Source organism: Verticillium nonalfalfae, assembly GCF_003724135.2.
Source record: "Verticillium nonalfalfae strain VnAa140/NRRL 66861 chromosome Unknown scaffold_148, whole genome shotgun sequence".
Classification (NCBI taxonomy): Eukaryota; Fungi; Ascomycota; class Sordariomycetes; order Glomerellales; family Plectosphaerellaceae; genus Verticillium; species Verticillium nonalfalfae.
This window is the reverse complement of record NW_021167373.1, coordinates 51,176-68,641: the sequence shown is the minus strand read 5'-3', so window position 1 is coordinate 68,641 and position 17,466 is coordinate 51,176. Positions and strand designations below refer to the sequence as shown.

The 17,466-nt window shown below is 58.0% G+C and overlaps 5 protein-coding genes across 5 annotated transcripts; 2 read left to right on the top strand and 3 right to left on the bottom strand.

Annotated features, from left to right (window-relative positions):
• Positions 1 to 33: 33 nt before the first annotated feature.
• D7B24_002084 (uncharacterized protein) lies at positions 34 to 656 on the bottom strand (the record flags this gene model as incomplete). The annotated part of the gene is made up of 1 exon (XM_028636300.1): positions 34 to 656. A coding segment is annotated over one exon (623 nt), but the record flags the coding sequence as incomplete, so codon positions are not given.
• A 610-nt stretch (positions 657 to 1,266) lies between these two features.
• D7B24_002083 (uncharacterized protein) lies at positions 1,267 to 3,115 on the bottom strand (the record flags this gene model as incomplete). The annotated part of the gene is made up of 11 exons (XM_028636299.1): positions 1,267 to 1,704; positions 1,751 to 1,858; positions 1,907 to 2,016; positions 2,065 to 2,113; positions 2,191 to 2,289; positions 2,340 to 2,382; positions 2,437 to 2,533; positions 2,625 to 2,633; positions 2,689 to 2,769; positions 2,817 to 2,849; positions 2,899 to 3,115. The coding sequence occupies 11 exons, from the start codon at positions 3,113 to 3,115 to the stop codon at positions 1,267 to 1,269; spliced, it is 1,284 nt and encodes a 427-aa protein (XP_028491439.1).
• A 2,037-nt stretch (positions 3,116 to 5,152) lies between these two features.
• D7B24_002082 (uncharacterized protein) lies at positions 5,153 to 9,574 on the top strand (the record flags this gene model as incomplete). The annotated part of the gene is made up of 7 exons (XM_028636298.1): positions 5,153 to 5,177; positions 5,406 to 5,635; positions 6,408 to 6,656; positions 6,707 to 6,826; positions 6,874 to 7,521; positions 7,572 to 8,141; positions 8,192 to 9,574. The coding sequence occupies 7 exons, from the start codon at positions 5,153 to 5,155 to the stop codon at positions 9,572 to 9,574; spliced, it is 3,225 nt and encodes a 1,074-aa protein (XP_028491438.1).
• A 245-nt stretch (positions 9,575 to 9,819) lies between these two features.
• ARO2 (bifunctional chorismate synthase/riboflavin reductase [NAD(P)H] aro2) lies at positions 9,820 to 11,128 on the bottom strand (the record flags this gene model as incomplete). The annotated part of the gene is made up of 2 exons (XM_028636297.1): positions 9,820 to 11,011; positions 11,094 to 11,128. 2 exons carry the CDS (start codon positions 11,126 to 11,128, stop codon positions 9,820 to 9,822), a joined length of 1,227 nt encoding a protein of 408 aa, XP_028491437.1.
• Positions 11,129 to 11,629: 501 nt separating this feature from the next.
• On the top strand, positions 11,630 to 13,118 carry AIM22 (Biotin/lipoate A/B protein ligase; the record flags this gene model as incomplete). Its single annotated transcript, XM_028636296.1, has 3 exons — positions 11,630 to 12,673; positions 12,723 to 12,818; positions 12,894 to 13,118. 3 exons carry the CDS (start codon positions 11,630 to 11,632, stop codon positions 13,116 to 13,118), a joined length of 1,365 nt encoding a protein of 454 aa, XP_028491436.1.
• Positions 13,119 to 17,466: the final 4,348 nt, after the last annotated feature.

Here is a 17,466-nt window from a genome sequence, read left to right as displayed (position 1 = left end):
GCAGGCGATGCCGTCGGGAAGGGCTGGTGGAACTGAATCGACTGCGTGTGGCCCTGGTGGCCGCCGCCGCCGCCGCCACCGTGGTGTCCGTTACCGGCGTTGCTGGTCGTCGTTTGCGTGTTCGGCGCCATGGTCGATTGGATCGTCGTCAGGGTTGTTGTCAGCGACCGCACGGACGGCGCCGGCGACGAGAAGGTGCTGTCACCACCCCGCCTCGAATCGATCCCCCCGGCCGTGCGGTTCGTCCCGGCGACGGACGAGGCGCCATGCGACGGCGCGACCATCGAATGCGGCGCCTCATGGTCCGTCGCTACCGTCGGCGCCAGCGACCGTGCCCCGCCCGCTGTGTGGGGGGGTCGGTCGTCGTCGGACCGCACGCTCCGTTCTAGTGACGTTGCACTGCCGCTGCGGCCTGTTGACGAGAACGAGTGCGAGCTGTGGTTTGTCTGTCCCTGCCCGACACGGCCTGACTGCGGGTATGGGTTGTTGTTCTTCGACACGTGCTTCTTGTGGCCCTTCTTGCCCTGTAGTCGCTTCGATTCGGAGCCGTTGCGGAGCTGGCCGTCGCTGGAGGAGTTTTTGAAGTTGGTCGTGAGCTTTTTTACCCACGTGGAGAAGGGACGGCGCCGGCCCGGACGATCGGAGCGATCTGACATGATGTTAGCTGACTGCTGTTCGGGCTGCCATGATGCTCGAAGGCGTGTGCGGGCGTTGCTCGAGAGATTCTGGGCCGAGAAGAGGCGGGGGATATACCATGAGGCGAGGGCGCAGGTTCCGTTGTCGCCATCAGGTTGCAATCGGGGATTGTCAGGAACAGGTGGAAAGCTGTCGTCGTGAAGGAGTGTTGCCTTGCCACGTTAAGACTTCAATGGGTTGTGCAGCAAGGAAGGAAGAAGCTTAGGTCAGGATGAGATTCAACGAGAGGATGAACAGCTTCAGAAAATAGAGCGAGGGGTTGGGAGTCAGTAGGTCGCCTGATGATGTCGGTCTGACAATGGTACATATGTGAATGGTTGGTTGGTTGGTTGGTGTTGGTGGATTGGGATTGGGGGTGCTCGACGTTCTATTGTTAAGGGTCCAGACTCAGCCGCAGCCCGGTCCGGTGGAGCGACGAGGTGCAGCCGGGTATCCTTGTAGCCCGAAGATTCGTTAATCAGTGTTTCACCCCTGGATGCACATGGACACGCTGGTTCTTGGCCCGTCAACGCGACACGCTTCGTTTCTTTTTCTCGTCACAACGCATCCATCTCTAATCATCGCGAGCATTTACGGCGCCGGCGGGTGGTTGGCAATTTCGAGTGTCGAAATGCCAGTCTGCTCCTCGACAGGCTTCTCGTTCTTGCCCTCCGCTTTCTCCGCCCCAGCGGGCCCAGTGCCAGGGTGACGAGAGCCCTTGTCCTTGACCTTCTTGACCTTCTTGGCCTTCTCTTCCGGAGGGTAGGCCTTGAGCATGACCTCCTGCCACTCTTTCGACGACTCAAAGTCCTTGACAATCGGCTCCATCAGCTCAAGAAGCGCCTTGGTAACGGCCGGCTTCAGGATCTGGGGGCTCAGGATGTCGTTCTTGTAGTCCTCGTGCATCTTGGCAATGTCATTGTACACCAGCGGCTCAAGGTTGTCGCGGCTGCGGTCAACCACGAACTCGGCCTTGCCGGACCTGAGTTCGCTCGCGGGAAGAAGGACGAACTCGGTGAAGGAGAGAACCTGGACAGTCAGCGGGGTTGGCGGTGCGATTGGCGCATACACTTACGCCGTTGTTCTCAGGAATCTTGGGAACCGCCTCAGCCTTGCGAAGCTTCTTCGTCACGACGTCAGGACTGTCAAGAAGGTCGATCTTGGAGTCGGCCTCGCTAGAGCTCTGCTGCCGTTAGTGCGTTGCGCTTCCCCAATGCGCCGGGTATCGTACCATCTTGCCACCCTGAAGACCCGGCACCATGGGGTTCATCAGGTGTGCGCGCTCCTTGTAGCCCAGCTTTGGCAGCCAAGCCTTCGCGGCCGTGAAAAGCTTCCTTTGGTCTGCAAACTATGAGCATCGTGTTCTCAGGCCAGGGACACGCTACTAACCGACACCGCCAAACTGGCAGTCAGCCCCAAGGTACTGCTCGTCCAACACCTGCAAAAGAGGGTAAAGAAGCCCAGACTATCATTCCATCAGCTCTTAGTCGTCTTCAACGAGGTGCCGAGTCTTACAAGAGGAGCATTGGAGGTCTGCTTGACAACCTCGGCGCCGGCTTTCCGGGCATCGTGCTCAGAAGTAATGGAACTGAGCTTGAAAAGGTCCATGACGTACTAACCCCAGAATCAGCAGCATTCCCACCTTGAATTGAATGTATACTTACATCAGAGGACTTTTGGTACTCGCTGCCAAGGACAAAGCGCAACCTGCAATGTGTGAGCTGGGATGACTTTGCGTTGCTCGGGTCAGAACAGCCCTACTTGGAGGTGTCGACGCCAACAGCCTTGAGCATAGACGTGATCGTGAAGCGGTAGTATTCGGCACGGTACTGCACGATCTCAATGGGGGCTTTCAGATCTGTGTTTTGTCAGTCTTCGCGCGCTGGCCATGGGCTGCAGTATTCGGTGTATGTCTGCGCCGCAGCCCTCGAGATCGGATTGGTACGCACTGTCAAGGACTTGTATCGCGTCAGCGGTTATGCAAATGCAAAGGTGGGTGTCTGAAGCACTTACAGCCGTGGATGTCGGCAAGCAGGACAGTCACACTGGCGCCGGCGCGGAGGAAGTCTGCCAGCTTAAGGGCAGCAACGAAGTCTAGCCATGTCAGAGAGCGCAATCAGAGCGACCAATGGGTTCCTTACAGCCAGTATGAGGCCGACCAGTTGTGGCGGTGCCTACAAGGCGATTAGTACAAGTTGCGCCCAGCTCTAGCATCAACCATACCCCAGTAAATGTTGGGCTCGCGACCCTCATCGTAGACCTTCTCGAGGATATCGACATCGAGGGCCTCGGCGAGGTTTCGCGTGATGAGCTTGAGCTTCTGCTCCTTTGTGAGGTCCGCCATGCTGTATGAAGTGATCGCTGTCGGGCGCGAGAGGTAGGCTTCTGGTGGTCTGTCACGGAAGGTTGAGTCACTTCCAATCGTCGCCGCGAAAATCATGGAGGGGCAGCACCGCGGGGTCTAGCGCGGGGCGGCTCGCCGCCCCGGTAGATGCAAAGGGGTTTGGGACCTGGGCAACGGCGCTAACCGTTTCGGGGCACATGGCGTCACTGGTCCGTGTACCTCGAGCACCCCGACACTGCCTTTTATGAGTGTAACGATTCTCTGGCATCAGAACGGACCTGCATCAACGCCACGATGAGAACATCAGGGGCAGCATGTCGATCAAACCGCTCCCTCCAGAAGCTGTGAAACAGATCAGATCATCTGTAGTGATCACGTCTCTCAATGAAGCCATTGTCGGTCTCATCAAAAATTCATTAGATGCGAGGGCGAGGAGGATCAACGTCACTGTCGACTATTCTAGAGGAAACTGCGTCGTCGAAGATGATGGTCAGGGCATACCGCCTCACGAGTTCTCGGAGAACGGAGGGCTCGGGAGATTGCATCGTACGTCTTATCTACATTTGTCTCTTGCTCCGTACTGACTTTGTAGACACATCGCGCTATCCCCGGGGAGATGATACGTTTGGCGCTCATGGGGACTTCATTGCCTCACTAGCAGCTTTATCGTTATTCTCTATCACGTCTCATCACAGGTCCCACAAATCACATAACACCTTGACCTTTCGCAATGCTGAGTTGTTGGTTCGAAACACACCAGCAAAGCCAGAGCACCACATTCAGACCTTCAGCCATGGTACTCGTGTTTGTGTCAGAGACCTATTCGGAAACATGGCAGTCAGAGTCAAGCAGCGGCCTTCTACCATGGACAAGACAGCTCTTGACAGGGATTTCAACAGCTTGGTCCACGACGTGGTCGCTGTGTCGCTCGCATGTGCCGCTGATGTCAATTTGCACCTTCGGGACTCAGGCGCCCGGAACACAGTCCGACTTCGTCCGTCACCCGCAGACACCAGCGTCAACGATCCTCCAACTCGGATCTCAAGGGTCCTGGTGCAATCCGGTCTCGCAGATGATGTCTCGTACGGCACATGGGTTGCTGTGGGTGGCTCGACAAGCAGTCTCTCTGTCAAGGGTTCCATTTCCCTGAACGCAGTAGCGACACGTCGAGCCCAGTTCATCAGCTTTGGTATTCATCCGATGGCAGGGGGTCAGGGATATGGATCCCTATACGAAGACGCGAATCATGTCTTTGCCAACTCGGATTTCGAGAATGACAATTTTTCAGAGTCTCAACCCAAGGATACCATGCCGCGCAAAGATCTGAAGTCAAAGAGAGGGTTAGAACGTTGGCCCATGTTCTCTTTCCGGGTGGAAAGTACTGCTCCTCCACCGCACAATCGATCCTTCGAAGACATACTGGAACAGCCCCGGAGATTGTCCCAAATATCCGATCTGATCAAGATTGTATGCTTCGAATTCTTGAAGAAACACCAATTTCGTCCTCGGACACTGTCGTCGGGACGCAACTTGAAGCGGCAAGCCTCTCGCAGCGACAGCACGACCATCGCCAAGCGTGCTAAGACCGCGTCCTCGTCCCAAAGTCGTTCTAGAACTTCGACACCTGTTCCGAGAACCGCATCGCCATTCGACCTCTGGGAAAGAGTCAAAGTTGGCAAGGCACGGCAGTTGATGCCCAAGCTCAATGCTCATGAGGCCCAGTCGTTGCCGTTGCCGCTCATACCGCCAGTCACGGTTCTCGAAACCCCCCGAGTGCCTGGTGAGAGAAGCCCCTTTGTCGATAAAGAGGGGCGGCTACTTGAGAAGCCATTTGACGAGATCGGTCTGCCGCCATCTCTATCGAAGCAAGATTCTCGAGGCTTGCAGCCGCCTGTCATCAAAAACACCCCCAAAGAAGCTGTCGAAAGGCTTTCGGGCGAGAATCAATGTGATGTCCATCTGTCAGATACTAGGCCTCTTTCAGTGCAGACCGATGGAATGTCAAAAGTCTTCTCAAAATGCATCCGCATTGGAAGAGACAAGACTTGTGAAGAGCCGAGCGAGTGGCTCAGGGGCCTTCTTGGATCGTGGAAGAACCCAGTATTTCCAGCCACCGAGGCTCCTATCCACCGCATGGAGGACGTCACAGCCACTGCAGGTACTGAAGCCAAATGCGGCGGCCATGGCTTGGGAAGCTCCTCGGTCGAAATGTCGTCGATAAAGCTACAGGGACAATTGTCCAAGCAAAGTCTACGCGACGCCGACGTGGTCTCTCAGGTTGACAACAAATTCATACTCGTCAAGTTGCGACAAGAAACAAGCTCGAAGTTTTTTTGTGAAGCAGGCAGTAACACAATGCTAGTTGTTGTTGACCAGCACGCCGCAGATGAACGGTGTAAGCTGGAGGCATTGATGAAGGGATACTTTGTCCTGGATAACAATGCCGTCCTCAGAGCCGACACCATGGTACTGAGCGCCCCTCTCACGTTTGAGCTGAGTAGCAAAGAGTGTGAGCTACTCCGACGGCGCACCAGCCACTTCGAGAACTGGGGAATAATCTACATCATCACATCAACGGCTCAGACCTCAGGATCGGCCCAGCTTTCTACCATTGAAGTACGTAGTTTGCCACCAAGTATCCTCAAGCGCTGCATGGATGAGCCAAAGCTGCTGGTGGACCTCTTGAGGCATGAGGTCTGGAGACTAGAGGAAGAAGGCACACGCGCTCCACTGTATCCTTCTAGAGCCAGGAATGCCGAAGATTGGGTCTCGAACTTTCAAGGCTGTCCGCCTGGCATTCTCGACATGCTCAACTCGAGATCCTGCCGCAGTGCCATCATGTTCAACGATGTACTGTCCCTGGATCAGTGCACCGAACTCGTGCGACAGCTCGTAGACTGTTCTTTTCCATTTCAATGCGCACACGGAAGGCCGTCCATGGCTCCTTTGGTGGACTTGAGGAGCTTCTCAACGCTGTTCAGGGGTGGTTCGAAGGAGCGGGAGAGCTTTGGGAGACGGCTCAAGGCATCGGTTGCCGAACAATGACCTCTGTTTCATACTCTGTAGTAGCTAGCATATGATACCCATTTGATTCTTTGACAAAATTCGTTATCTTGCTTTAGAATACAAGAGTTGGACTCGTTCCTGTGCCCACCTCAGGCAAAGGCACGCTCACCGAGTTTCACCGAGATCAGGAAGTGGGTCCATCGTGGGTGGCGCTTGTCACTACCAACAGCTCGAGCTCGAGCTCCCAACAACGTCATGCTGCGACAGGCTACAGCGTCAACGTCTTCCCCACGACAACCACCTTCTGAGGCAATGTAGCGATGGCCGTATCGGTACGCTTCTCAAGGAAACGATGCGACACCGCAGCAGCTAACAGATCCAGTGGAGGGCATTCGACTTCTTCGACGTCAGCCAGGTCCGGCTGGCGGACGACGAGACGCGCCTCTTTGTCGAGAGCAATGACATCTCCAAGATATGCTCAGGCTCCGACAGCCTCTTCCTCGGAAGCTACGATGGATATGTACGGATAGTGGGAGCGAGCTGGAAAATCATTCGAAGCTTCCAAGCGCACGATGCTGCCATCACCCACATGCGACAGATCGAGGGGACGAGCTTGCTGCTCACAATCGCGGTAGGCCGACCGGCTCGCGGGCAAGTGCGACCGCCACTGACAGCGAACAGGAGGACCTGAGCAACGAGCCGGTGCTCAAGGTCTGGGCGCTCGACAAGCTGGTCAAGAAGACGAACATGCCGACGTGCCTCAGCACGCTGCGGATCAACAATGGGAAGAAACAGTTTCCGGTACGTCGGGCAGGAGGAAGCGCCGCGTGCCGTGCTGACCAGCGTAGATCTCGGCACTCACAGCCCTCGACGACCTCTCGCAGATTGCTGTGGGCTTCGCCAACGGCACCGTGACTGTCATCCGCGGCGACCTCATCAACGACTTGGGCGCGAAGCAGCGCATCATGTACGAATCCGAGGAGCCAGTGACGGGTGTCGAGCTCATCCCCGAACCGAGCAACAACAGTACAACTCTATTTATTTCGACAACAGCGCGGATACTGAAGCTCTCCATCTCCAAGAAGGGGCATGGATATCCGCCCAAGACGGTCGAGGACGTCGGATGCGATGTTGGGTGCATGACGCTGGACAAGAGGACCGAAGAAGTCGTCGTTGCGCGGGATGACGCCATCTACACCTATACCGTTGATGGGCGCGGGCCGCCAAAGGCATACGAGTCACCCAAAAAGTCGGTGGCTGTATACGGCGACTACACAGCGCTCGTATGCCCGCCATCGAGCGCTGTCAAGGACAAGCAGCCGGACTCGATGAGGCGACGGTTCGGAGGGGCTGCGGATGCACTGTTCAATGCTTCGACCTTTGTCCTTCTGGAAGCAGATCTCCGCCTCATAGGACACACTGAGTCGCTCATCTCGCCTTTCAGGGCACTCTTTCAGATTTGGGGCGATCTGTTTGTGATGACGCAGGACGGCAAGGTAGGATGTAAAGAACACATGCACGCGCTCACGGCAGCTAACAACGTCAGGTCCACCGCTATCACGAGAAGACTCTGCAGCAAAAGCTGGAACTCCTATTCCAGCGCAACATGTATCCCCTCGCAATCGATCTCGCCAAAAAGTCAGGTATGGACGAGAAGCAGCGGACCGAGATCTTCCGCCGCTTTGCCGACCACCTCTACCAGAAGGCAGATTATGACGGCGCCATGGTGCAATACATCAAAGCGATAGATACAACAGAGCCATCACAGGTTATCAGGAAATTCCTCGACACACAGAGGATACATAACCTCATCCAATATCTGGAGCAGCTGCACGAACACCGGAAAGCGACGTCTGATCACACGACACTGCTTCTGAATTGCTACGCAAAACTGAAAGACATCGACAAGCTGGAGAAATTCATCAAATCTCCCGGCGACCTGAAATTCGACCTCGAGACGGCCATCTCGATGTGTAGACAGGGTGGTTATTACGAGCAGGCGGCGTACCTTGCGAAACAGCATGGTGAGATTGACTTGGTGGTCGATATCCTTATTGAGGACTCGAAGCAGTATGACGAGGCTCTTGACTTTATCTGGCGACAAGACCCCGAAGTGGTGAGTGCTCCTGATATGATGAAGACGTTCTGGGCGACTAATAGTCTTAGGCCTACCCCTGCTTGAAGAAATACGCACGAGTTCTTATTGAGCACTGCCCGAAAGATGCAACATCTATCTTTGTCGACTACTACACCGGGAAATTCCGACCGCGAATTGGGGCGTTTGGAGGAGACACGACGGGCATGCAGATCATCCAGGTCCAAGACAATGATGGCAACACATCTAGCCGTATCGTCGCCGGTGTTGCCGGAGCTGCCAGCGCCGTGCAAAACCTTACGAACTTGCTTCCCCTCCCGTACATGAACTCGGCCGCAGTGGCGACGCCAGACTCGCAAGAGAACGGCAGCAAGACGAACGGAAACGGCACCGTCATCCTCGACCCCGAGGACATCCCGGCGCCCAAATACACACCGCCCCCGCCGAGGACGGCTTTCTCTTCCTTTATCGACCACCCGGACGAGTTCATCGTCTTCCTGGAGGCATGTCTCAAGGAGAAGGAGCTGAAACACTCAGACCGAACTGATCTCTATACGACACTGTTTGAGATGTACCTCTCCAAGTCGAACGAGAAGCGGGGCGAGCAGCACAAGGAGGAGTGGGAAAACAAGGCCAAGAAGCTCATCGAAGGCCAGGACATTCCGATGGAGAGCTCCAACGTGCTGCTCCTCTCGCACTTGTCCGACTTTCAGGACGGCACGCGGCTCGTCAAGGAGCAGTCGGGCCTGCTCTTTGACATCTTCCGCTCGTACACGGCCGCGAAGGACACGCGCGGCGCGATCCGGGCGCTGCGCAAGTACGGCTCGCAGGAGCCGCAGCTGTACCCGGCGGCGCTGGCGTACCTGACGTCGGACCCGCGCATCCTCGAGGAGGCGGGCCCCGACGAGCTGGCGGGGGTGCTCGGCAAGATCGACAAGGACGGCCTCATGGCGCCGCTGCAGGTGATCCAGACGCTCGTGGGGTCGTCGGGCGGCGGCGTGGCGACGATGGGCATGATCAAGCCGTACCTGCACGAGACGATTGAGCGCGAGCGGCAGGAGATTGCGTCGAACCAGCGGCGCATCGCGGCGTTCCGCACCGAGACGGACCAGAAGCGGGGCGAGCTCGCCGACATTGGCTCCAAGCCCGCCGTGTTCCAGGCGACGCGGTGCGCCGACTGCGGCCAGCAGCTCGACCTGCCGGCCGTGCACTTTCTGTGCAAGCATAGCTTCCACCAGCGGTGCCTGCGCGGCGGCGGCGCCGAGGGCGACTCCGAGTGCCCGCAGTGCGCCAAGGACAATGCGACGATCCGGGCGCTGCGGGCGACGCAGGTCGAGACGGCGGGCAAGCACGAGCTGTTCCGGGCCGAGCTCGAGCGGAGCGACGACCGGTTCGCCACCGTGGCGGACTGGTTCGGCAGGGGCGTCATGGGGGCGCCGACCGCGGATGCGTAGTGGCCGGGTAATAGTAGGCGATAGCTGTTGCTAGGAGGAGTGCATCGAGGAGCAAGCAGAGACGGAAGTAAGGGGGGGGGAATCTATACTTTTATTTTGAACGCCCATGGGTTCTGACACGGCATACAGTAAACAAATTTCACGCGCTCTAGCCAACATGCGGTCCTTCCTCTCTCTCTCTCCCTCTCTCCCTCCCTCTCCCGCTTTTGACGTCTCACTCAACAAACTCCTCTGACCCCGGCTTCCTACGCCTCCGGCTTCTTGACAGGCGGCAGCAGGCTCCTCGTCATCTGGCGGGCGTGCTGGGCCATGAGGGCGTCCATGATGACAATGGCGGCCATGCCCTCAACGATGGGGATGGCGCGGGGCACGACGCAGGGATCGTGCCGCCCCTTGGCGGCGAGGACGCCGCCCTCCTCGCCGTCGTAGGTGGCCGTCGTCTGGTCCTGGCCAATGGTGGCGGCGGGCTTGAAGGCGACGCGGAAGTAGATGGGGGCGCCGTTGGAGATGCCGCCCTGGATACCGCCGCTAAAGTTGGTCTTGGTCGTGAGCTTGGAGCGCGGGATGCCCAGGCGGGCCGTCTCGGCGGCGGCGCGAGCATCGTCCTCGGGGGCGCGGATAAAGGCGTCGTTGTGCGTCGAGCCGGGGACCTCGCAGCCAGCAAAGCCCGAGCCGATCTCGAAGCCCTTGGTTGCCGGGATGCTGAGCATGGCGTGGGCGAGCAGGGCCTCGAGCTTGTCGAAGCAAGGCTCGCCGAGGCCGGCGGGCGGGTTCTTGATGACGCAGGTGACGGTGCCGCCGATCGAGTCGTCACGGTCGCGGAAGCCGGCAATGTAGTCGTTCATGGCCTCGGACGTCTCGGTGTGCGGGCAGCGCACGGGAAGGAACTTGTCGACGGTGGCGCGGTCGATGGTCTGCAGCAGCGAGAGGAAGGCGGGGTTCGTCGAGGGCGAGGGGTGCTCAGGGGTCGGCGGGAAGAGGTGGACGTTGCCGACGCTCGTCGTGAAGGCCGTGATCTCGGTGCCGTAGGCCTCGCGCAGGTACTTTTCGGCAACGGCGCCAGCGGCGACGCGGGCAATGGTCTCGCGCGCCGAGGAGCGGCCGCCTCCAGAGGAAGCCTTGATGCCGTACTTGGTGAGGTAGGTCCAGTCGGCGTGCGAGGGACGCGGGAAACGGTCCATCGTCTTGTTGCCGTAATCCTTGGGACGCTGGTCCTCGTTGGGCACGAGCATGCCAAGCGGTGTGCCCAGGGTGTAGCCAAACTCGGTGCCGGACTGGATGGTGACGCGGTCCTTCTCATTGCGGGGTGTTGTGATGGCAGACTGGCCAGGACGGCGACGTGTAAGCTGGGGCTGAATGTCGGACTCGTCGAGGGCGAGACCAGGGGGCACACCATCGACGATGACGCCGACGGATTTGCCGTGGGACTCGCCGTAGCTGGGAGATCATTGTTAGCTCTTGTGATGGGCGGAGGCGGGGGTGGCCATGTAAAATATGTCCAGTCTGTCAATTGACTCACGTGGTGACCTTGAAGTAGGTTCCGAACGTCGACATGATGACTCTGATGTCTGCTGGTGTGTGATGAGGGAGATGAAGAGAAAGGATAGGGGAGAAGAAGAAGAAGAAGAAGAAGAAGAAGAAACGGAGGTAGAGGTTCCAGGTGTCGTGACTCAACGAAGATTCAGCAATGGCAACAGCAACTGATCATGGTGGTGCGCTTTCCTTTGGGGGTGCCGCCGAGCCGATCGCGGCGGGGGAGGGGTCCGCCCCTATACAGCGGTGGGCCCGGTAGTTGCGTTCTGATACACGACTTCGTGAGTCTGTGCTTAAACGCATACACGCATCGGGTCGACGTCCAGGGGTCCAACCTTCACGGACATCCCATCATCATTCTCGCGATCTGGGTCAACTTTGCTCATCGTGTCGGAACACCAGCACAGTTCCCTCGCCAATGTCTGTCAATAGACCGTCACACCTCATACATCCTGCAACCGACGAAGCTGACAGCCACCCAGATCCCCCGATCATCATGAGACGCCACAACACACCATGACAATGCTCTCCTCAACACCAGCCTTCACCATGAGGCTCATCTCCCGTCGGCCCCTGAGAGCACGGTCTCTCTTCCACTCATCCAGGCCATTCTCCGCCTCGCCGTCTCCCAGGCGACCCTCGCCCCTCGCCTCTGCCGCAACCGCCAGAACCCAAGTCTACATCTCCCGCTCGTCGGACCCCTTCCTCAACCTGTCCATAGAGCACCACCTCCTCCAGACGACCCCCTCCGAGTCCACCGTGCTCTTCCTGTACACGAACCGCCCCAGCGTCGTCATAGGCCGCAACCAGAACCCCTGGCTCGAGCTCAACCTGCCCCTGCTGCACGCCTACGTCCCCCGCCCCGCCACCCAAGGCCGAGGAGACGACGGCAAGGACGGTCACGCCGCCGGCGTCACCCTCGTGAGACGACGCTCCGGCGGCGGCAGCGTCTTCCATGATGCCGGTAACGTCAACTTTAGCGTCATCTGCCCGCCTGCCGCCTTCGACCGCGACCGCCACGCCGAGATGGTCGTGCGCGCCCTCCGTGGTCTCGGCGTTCCCGGCGCCCGCGTCAACTGCCGCCACGACATTGTCGTCGACGTCGGCGCCGACGCCGACGCTGGCAAGGCTGGTGGTGTCAGGGCACCGCCGCAGGCCTCGTCGGCCCCGGCGCCCGAGACCTGCGCCGCCAACAAGGGGCCCGAGGACAAGGCGACGTTCAAGGTGTCTGGGTCGGCGTACAAACTAACGAGGTTGCGGTCGCTGCATCACGGCACGTGTCTGCTGTCGTCGCCGAACCTCGGTTCCATCGGGCAGATGCTGCGGTCGCCCGCCGAGCCCTTCATCAAGGGCCGCGGCGTCGAGAGTGTGCGCTCGCCGGTGCGCAACGTCGGCGTCGGCAACGAGGAGTTTGAGGGCGCCGTCGTCCGCGAGTTTGGCGCCATGTATGGTGCCTTTGACGTCATTGCTGAGGTGGATGAGGACGCCGCCGAGTTGGAGAGCGTGCGGAGGGGCATGAAGGAGCTGCAGGTGAGCTTTGGCACCACCCGCCATGGGCTGCAACGTGTAAACCCCCGTCCCTCGTAGACTGCTAATCGCTCTGTCGCAACATTAGTCGAGAGACTGGCTCTACGGACAGACGCCGCTCTTTTCCTTCTCGACTCGGCCTACGGAGGACGACCCGAGGCCGAGGCCAACGCTGCCTGACGATGTGAGTAGCCACTTTCCCTCGCATGACCCTTGCGAGAAAGACCGCCGTTCTCTCAAACACGGCTGACAGCGACAGTTCAACCTGAGCTTCGAGGCTCGCCAGGGCGTGCTGCAGAGCTTCGTCCTCGGCAGCACGTCGCCTGCGGGCGAAAAGTGGTCAGTCGCATCGCTTACCGATGCCAAAATACACGACGTCAACGACTGGGTGGAGCGCCTTCGCGGAGGCGGCGTCAACAGCGATCGGGCCTCGGCGATCGGCTCCTGGCTCAACGGCCTTTTAGGCGCCGGTGGCGGTCGGTGAACCTGTTCGCGAGGTGTATGCGTGCGCCGTGACACATACACACATATTCTTGTACTGCTACTTGTATGATATCGCTAGCAAGCCCAGTGTTGGAAAGAATCAGGCCATCATCGTGGCAATGACACCGGCACCATGTTCTGAAACAAAGAAAAGCACGACGCGCAATTTGTTCACACCAGTAGAGTCTGTTACCCGTCACGAGCTTGCATCTGAGGAGCGCCCCAGTTGGATCCATCGATCATCTGCCGCATATAGTCGTAACGGAGCTTGCGAGGCGACCATCATGATATCGTCATCGTTCGCACGCAACATCTTCTCCGTGCCTGAGCCCCCTCCCCTACTCTTCCATCAGGCCCCCCCAGGAGGAGGGCCGCCTCATCAGCATATTGTCAATAAGGGGGGATCACGCACTGGGTTGTCAGGAGGTTCTCCCAAGCCGCCTCCCCGCGCGATCCGCAACCCTCGCTCAACACCCGTTCCGCATGTATCATTGGACCCTGGCACGCGAGAAGGCTGCAAAGGCAGTGAGACACTCTTGGCTAGTGCCGAAGCGGGACCCGAGTGATGCCACCCAGCCGGGCGAGCAGTTGTGAGTGGTGCACTGCCGCGGATGTCCCAAGAGATCCGGGATTTTGTATAAGGGGTTTGGCTCATTCCTCCTTGGCCAGACCAGGCGACATGGCCAAGTGAATAGAGTCCTAGACCAAGTGTGTTTGCCGCTGCGCTCATGGGTTCAGCCCAGAGTGAGACATGAATGCCCACCACCAACAAGTCGGGGTGCGGCTGCGCCACTACGGTGCGGCGTCATCGACAGACTGCTCCCTTACACATCCTTCGCCGAATGCATCCAAGGCTGGCTGGCTGAAGATTGCTCACGACACCCACCTTGAGAGACCCGGAGCGCAAGATGGAATGACTGGCTGCCAATATTACGAGCGCGCGGCGTCGCAAGAAGGTGTGGCTGCCGTCTTGTCTCCTTTGCACAAGACCAGTTCTGGCCGTCATGTCTTGCATCTAGGCCTGAAACGGGCGTCGTGAGTATTGCGGGCGGCGGATCCGGTGAGGGTGCGTTCGTATTGGGATCACAAATCTGGCCATCTTACTTCCATCATGACGCCTATGCAGCCCTCGTCTCGTGGAATAAACGTCGAGAGAGTATATACTTTGTGGTTGAAAATGGCAAATGACGCGCAGCAGCATATTGTCAGCCTCCTAGATCGATGCACGGCTAATCACCACATCTCGGAGCGCAGGCGGTGGTCGCCAGGATGAGCCTTGGAGGTGAGAACCACTCAGAGGCCGCACGGGTGTCCTGCTTCGCCCATGTTCGCCCTCCACACAGGAAGTTGAGAGCAGGGTAGCATCGGACTCGCTGCATCACATCGCCGTTCCTCCTTCGACAGTCGACGCCTCGCCAATCACAAGGCGGACCATAGTCCGACCGGCGGAACCAAATCGGCACCATCCCTCTTTGTTGATGGCTGCAACTTGGGCGAATCGATGTTGGTCGTGGCCCCTCCACATTGTCCCATTTTCCCCTTGCGCGTGTCGATCGCATACACAGGTTGCTTCTTTCTTTCCTGGCATAGCGCACCACCACGCGGAGCCAGGCTAGAGACGGGCCTTCGGTTCGATGTATTGCATGCATGGTAGCTGTGCAAGTCGATCGAGCCGCCGCAGTGTTTTCTTTTCTATTCTTCTTGTTCGTTGGGCTGCGGCCGTACATTCAAGGCTGGCATGCTGACGCATAACTGGTGCGTTACCAGTCAACTCGTGTGCCACATCCTTCCAGCTCAGCCAGGGCGGTGTGGCATACCACAAGCGCGCTACAAAAGCAAAACAGACACAGGCTGAGGGCCATGGCTCACAAGGACCTGCTGAAGCATCGCTCACCGGCTTCAACGAGGGCGCGCAATGGGCCAAGGACCCGTCAGCCACCAACAATCCAGTGGTGACGGTTAGAAACGTGATAAGCACATGCCGACAAATGTGAAGAAAGTCTAAAAGAGTGACGAGACAAGTCCACGGAGGTTGTACCCGCCGGAATGTGAGCAGTCACATCGCGGTGGTGCAGCAGAGCCCGTCGAAGGCAATATCACGCGGGGCTGGCTTGCGACGAGGTTCTGATCCCTGTCATCCCCTATTCCTCATGTAGTCCTTTCTTTGAGAAGACCAAGTACATGGACTCGGCGACCTGGGGGACATGAAGTTCTCCGTCTAGCTCTTGTTTCCCCGTGGAGGGCTCTCCTATGACAGCTGAGCTACTTTCGCCGAAACGCATGGCGGGCGGGCGGTTACTAGCTCCCGTTCAAGTTGTGAATACCATCGGTGTGAAGACAGAGGCGACCGAACTGCTGGAATGTGACGCGAGTGGGATTTGTGAATTGGCTAAACTTCGCACACGCATTGGGCGGGAACGATAGACTTCCCCACGAAACCAGAGCGCAAATGTTGCACCCTAATCACCGGGCACAAGAGAAGCCGACGATCTTGGGTAGGAGCCATAAAGGCGCGTGTATTGATGCAAATCGAAGCCATTCCTCATGTCTTGTCGCGGCGAGCTCAAGAAACTGTGTGGGGGAAAAGGCGAAGAACGCAGCAACCTTCATTCTTTGCCGTACCGTGCCATGTTGTGCCATGTCACGACGAGTGCGTTTTGCACAGGGCGGTCATTCCCTCTTTGGGACGAAATGCGAAGCCATCGTGAGTCTGCGGAAGAGGGGCCAACTCACGATAGTGGCCCCTGCTGCTTTTGTGATCCACGACCGGGCCAGACCTGGCCATGGCGCACAGGCAGGATCTGACAGGTCTAGACTGTCGCGTCCGCCTTTGACAGTGCAAACGAAGAACATCGTGAGCTCGCCCCGGCAGCTGCTCTCGCAAGCATTGCTGGTGCGTGCCACCCGCGGCGATTCCGGTGCTGCCACGCATGTCTGATGTTGTTAGTCTTTGATATGCAGGCGCTTGCTTCCATATAGCATCGGACCGTTGCTTGCCGATGTAGGGCGCGAGTCCTCTGTCTGCCTCCAGACAAGTCATTGCTGTAGGTCCCCTGTAGCGTTTCAAGAATCCAGTGGTCATTGAAGCATTGTATGTTTTGGCATAGACATCAAGCATGAAGATGAGATGCAACCAGCACTGCAACCATATAGATCATAGCCGACAAGCAGTGGTCTGTGAAAGCCCGGCAGTGGAATTTTGTCTCCGCTGGTTGAGAGTCCAGGAAAACGTAAGGGAAATCAAGGGTGTAACAGAGGGCACAGACCGGGGTACCTGGTCACGAACCATGGGCCGCGCTGCCGCTATCAGAACGCTAAAACACCTCGGCGTCGATAGGCAAGGGTGCGGCGGCCTTGATCGACACGACGACTCAGGGGGGGGGGGGAGGGGTTCAGCACCGTGTGCTTTGTGTTCTTGGCCAACCTACGAACTCAGGCAAAATCGCTCTCTGGGGGGCGATATACTCGGTACGCTTGACCCTGATGTTGGTTGGGTGAAGGAAGGTGACTTACGCTCATGGTGGTCGTATCGTCAATCTCTGTGACGCGCCGGTCTAGCATTAGAGGCGGCAATGGCGTCGGAAACTTGTTCGAAAGTTGCTCTGTCGTTAGTAGTCGTGGCAGGCAATACAAGGTGAAGTACAAGGTACTGCCTGCACCTGCTGCATGTTCCTTGCCTTGCCCTGCTCTGTTGCCGGGTGATGGAGGGGCACTTATGGGGCAGACGACGGTAGAGCACGATGCGGACTTGACGATCCCAACCAACCTCCAGGCCAAGGTTCATTGCGAACCTGTTCCCCTGGTCTTGGAGAACATGTGGCCGAATTGTGAAGAAGACGAGGTGGCAGTGGCAGCAGCAGCAGCATGCAGCAACACGGAGACACGTAAAAATAATTAGGCACACACTGCCCGAGGTTGTGACGAGAGGATGGTCCATACGACGATGCAGGTCGATCCTGGGCTTCAGAGTGGATAGGTAGGCATCGGCAGACGGGCAAAGGGGCCGATCAACCTGCTTTGGTCGCTGCAGGCTTCAGCTATCATGCCGAGATTAGTGTCGCAAGAGCTTTTAACCTCAGATGGAATCACAATGCTGTTCTGCCAGAAGGGTGTGGACGGCTGACCTGCAGACGACCTGATCAAGAGAAAAACGCGTGAAAAAGAGGCCGCATCGTCGTGACATGATCTGACCTCGCTCAATCGAATTGGGGGGCGCCCCTATCTCGGGCTCTCTCTCCCTGCTGCTCGGGCTAATAGGTGCTGCAGGACAAAGCCTGGCTTGGGCTGCTGGGAATCGGATAGGTTGGGCGTGGCACCCAGGGTGCGGATGGGTTGGCGTCCATATGGTC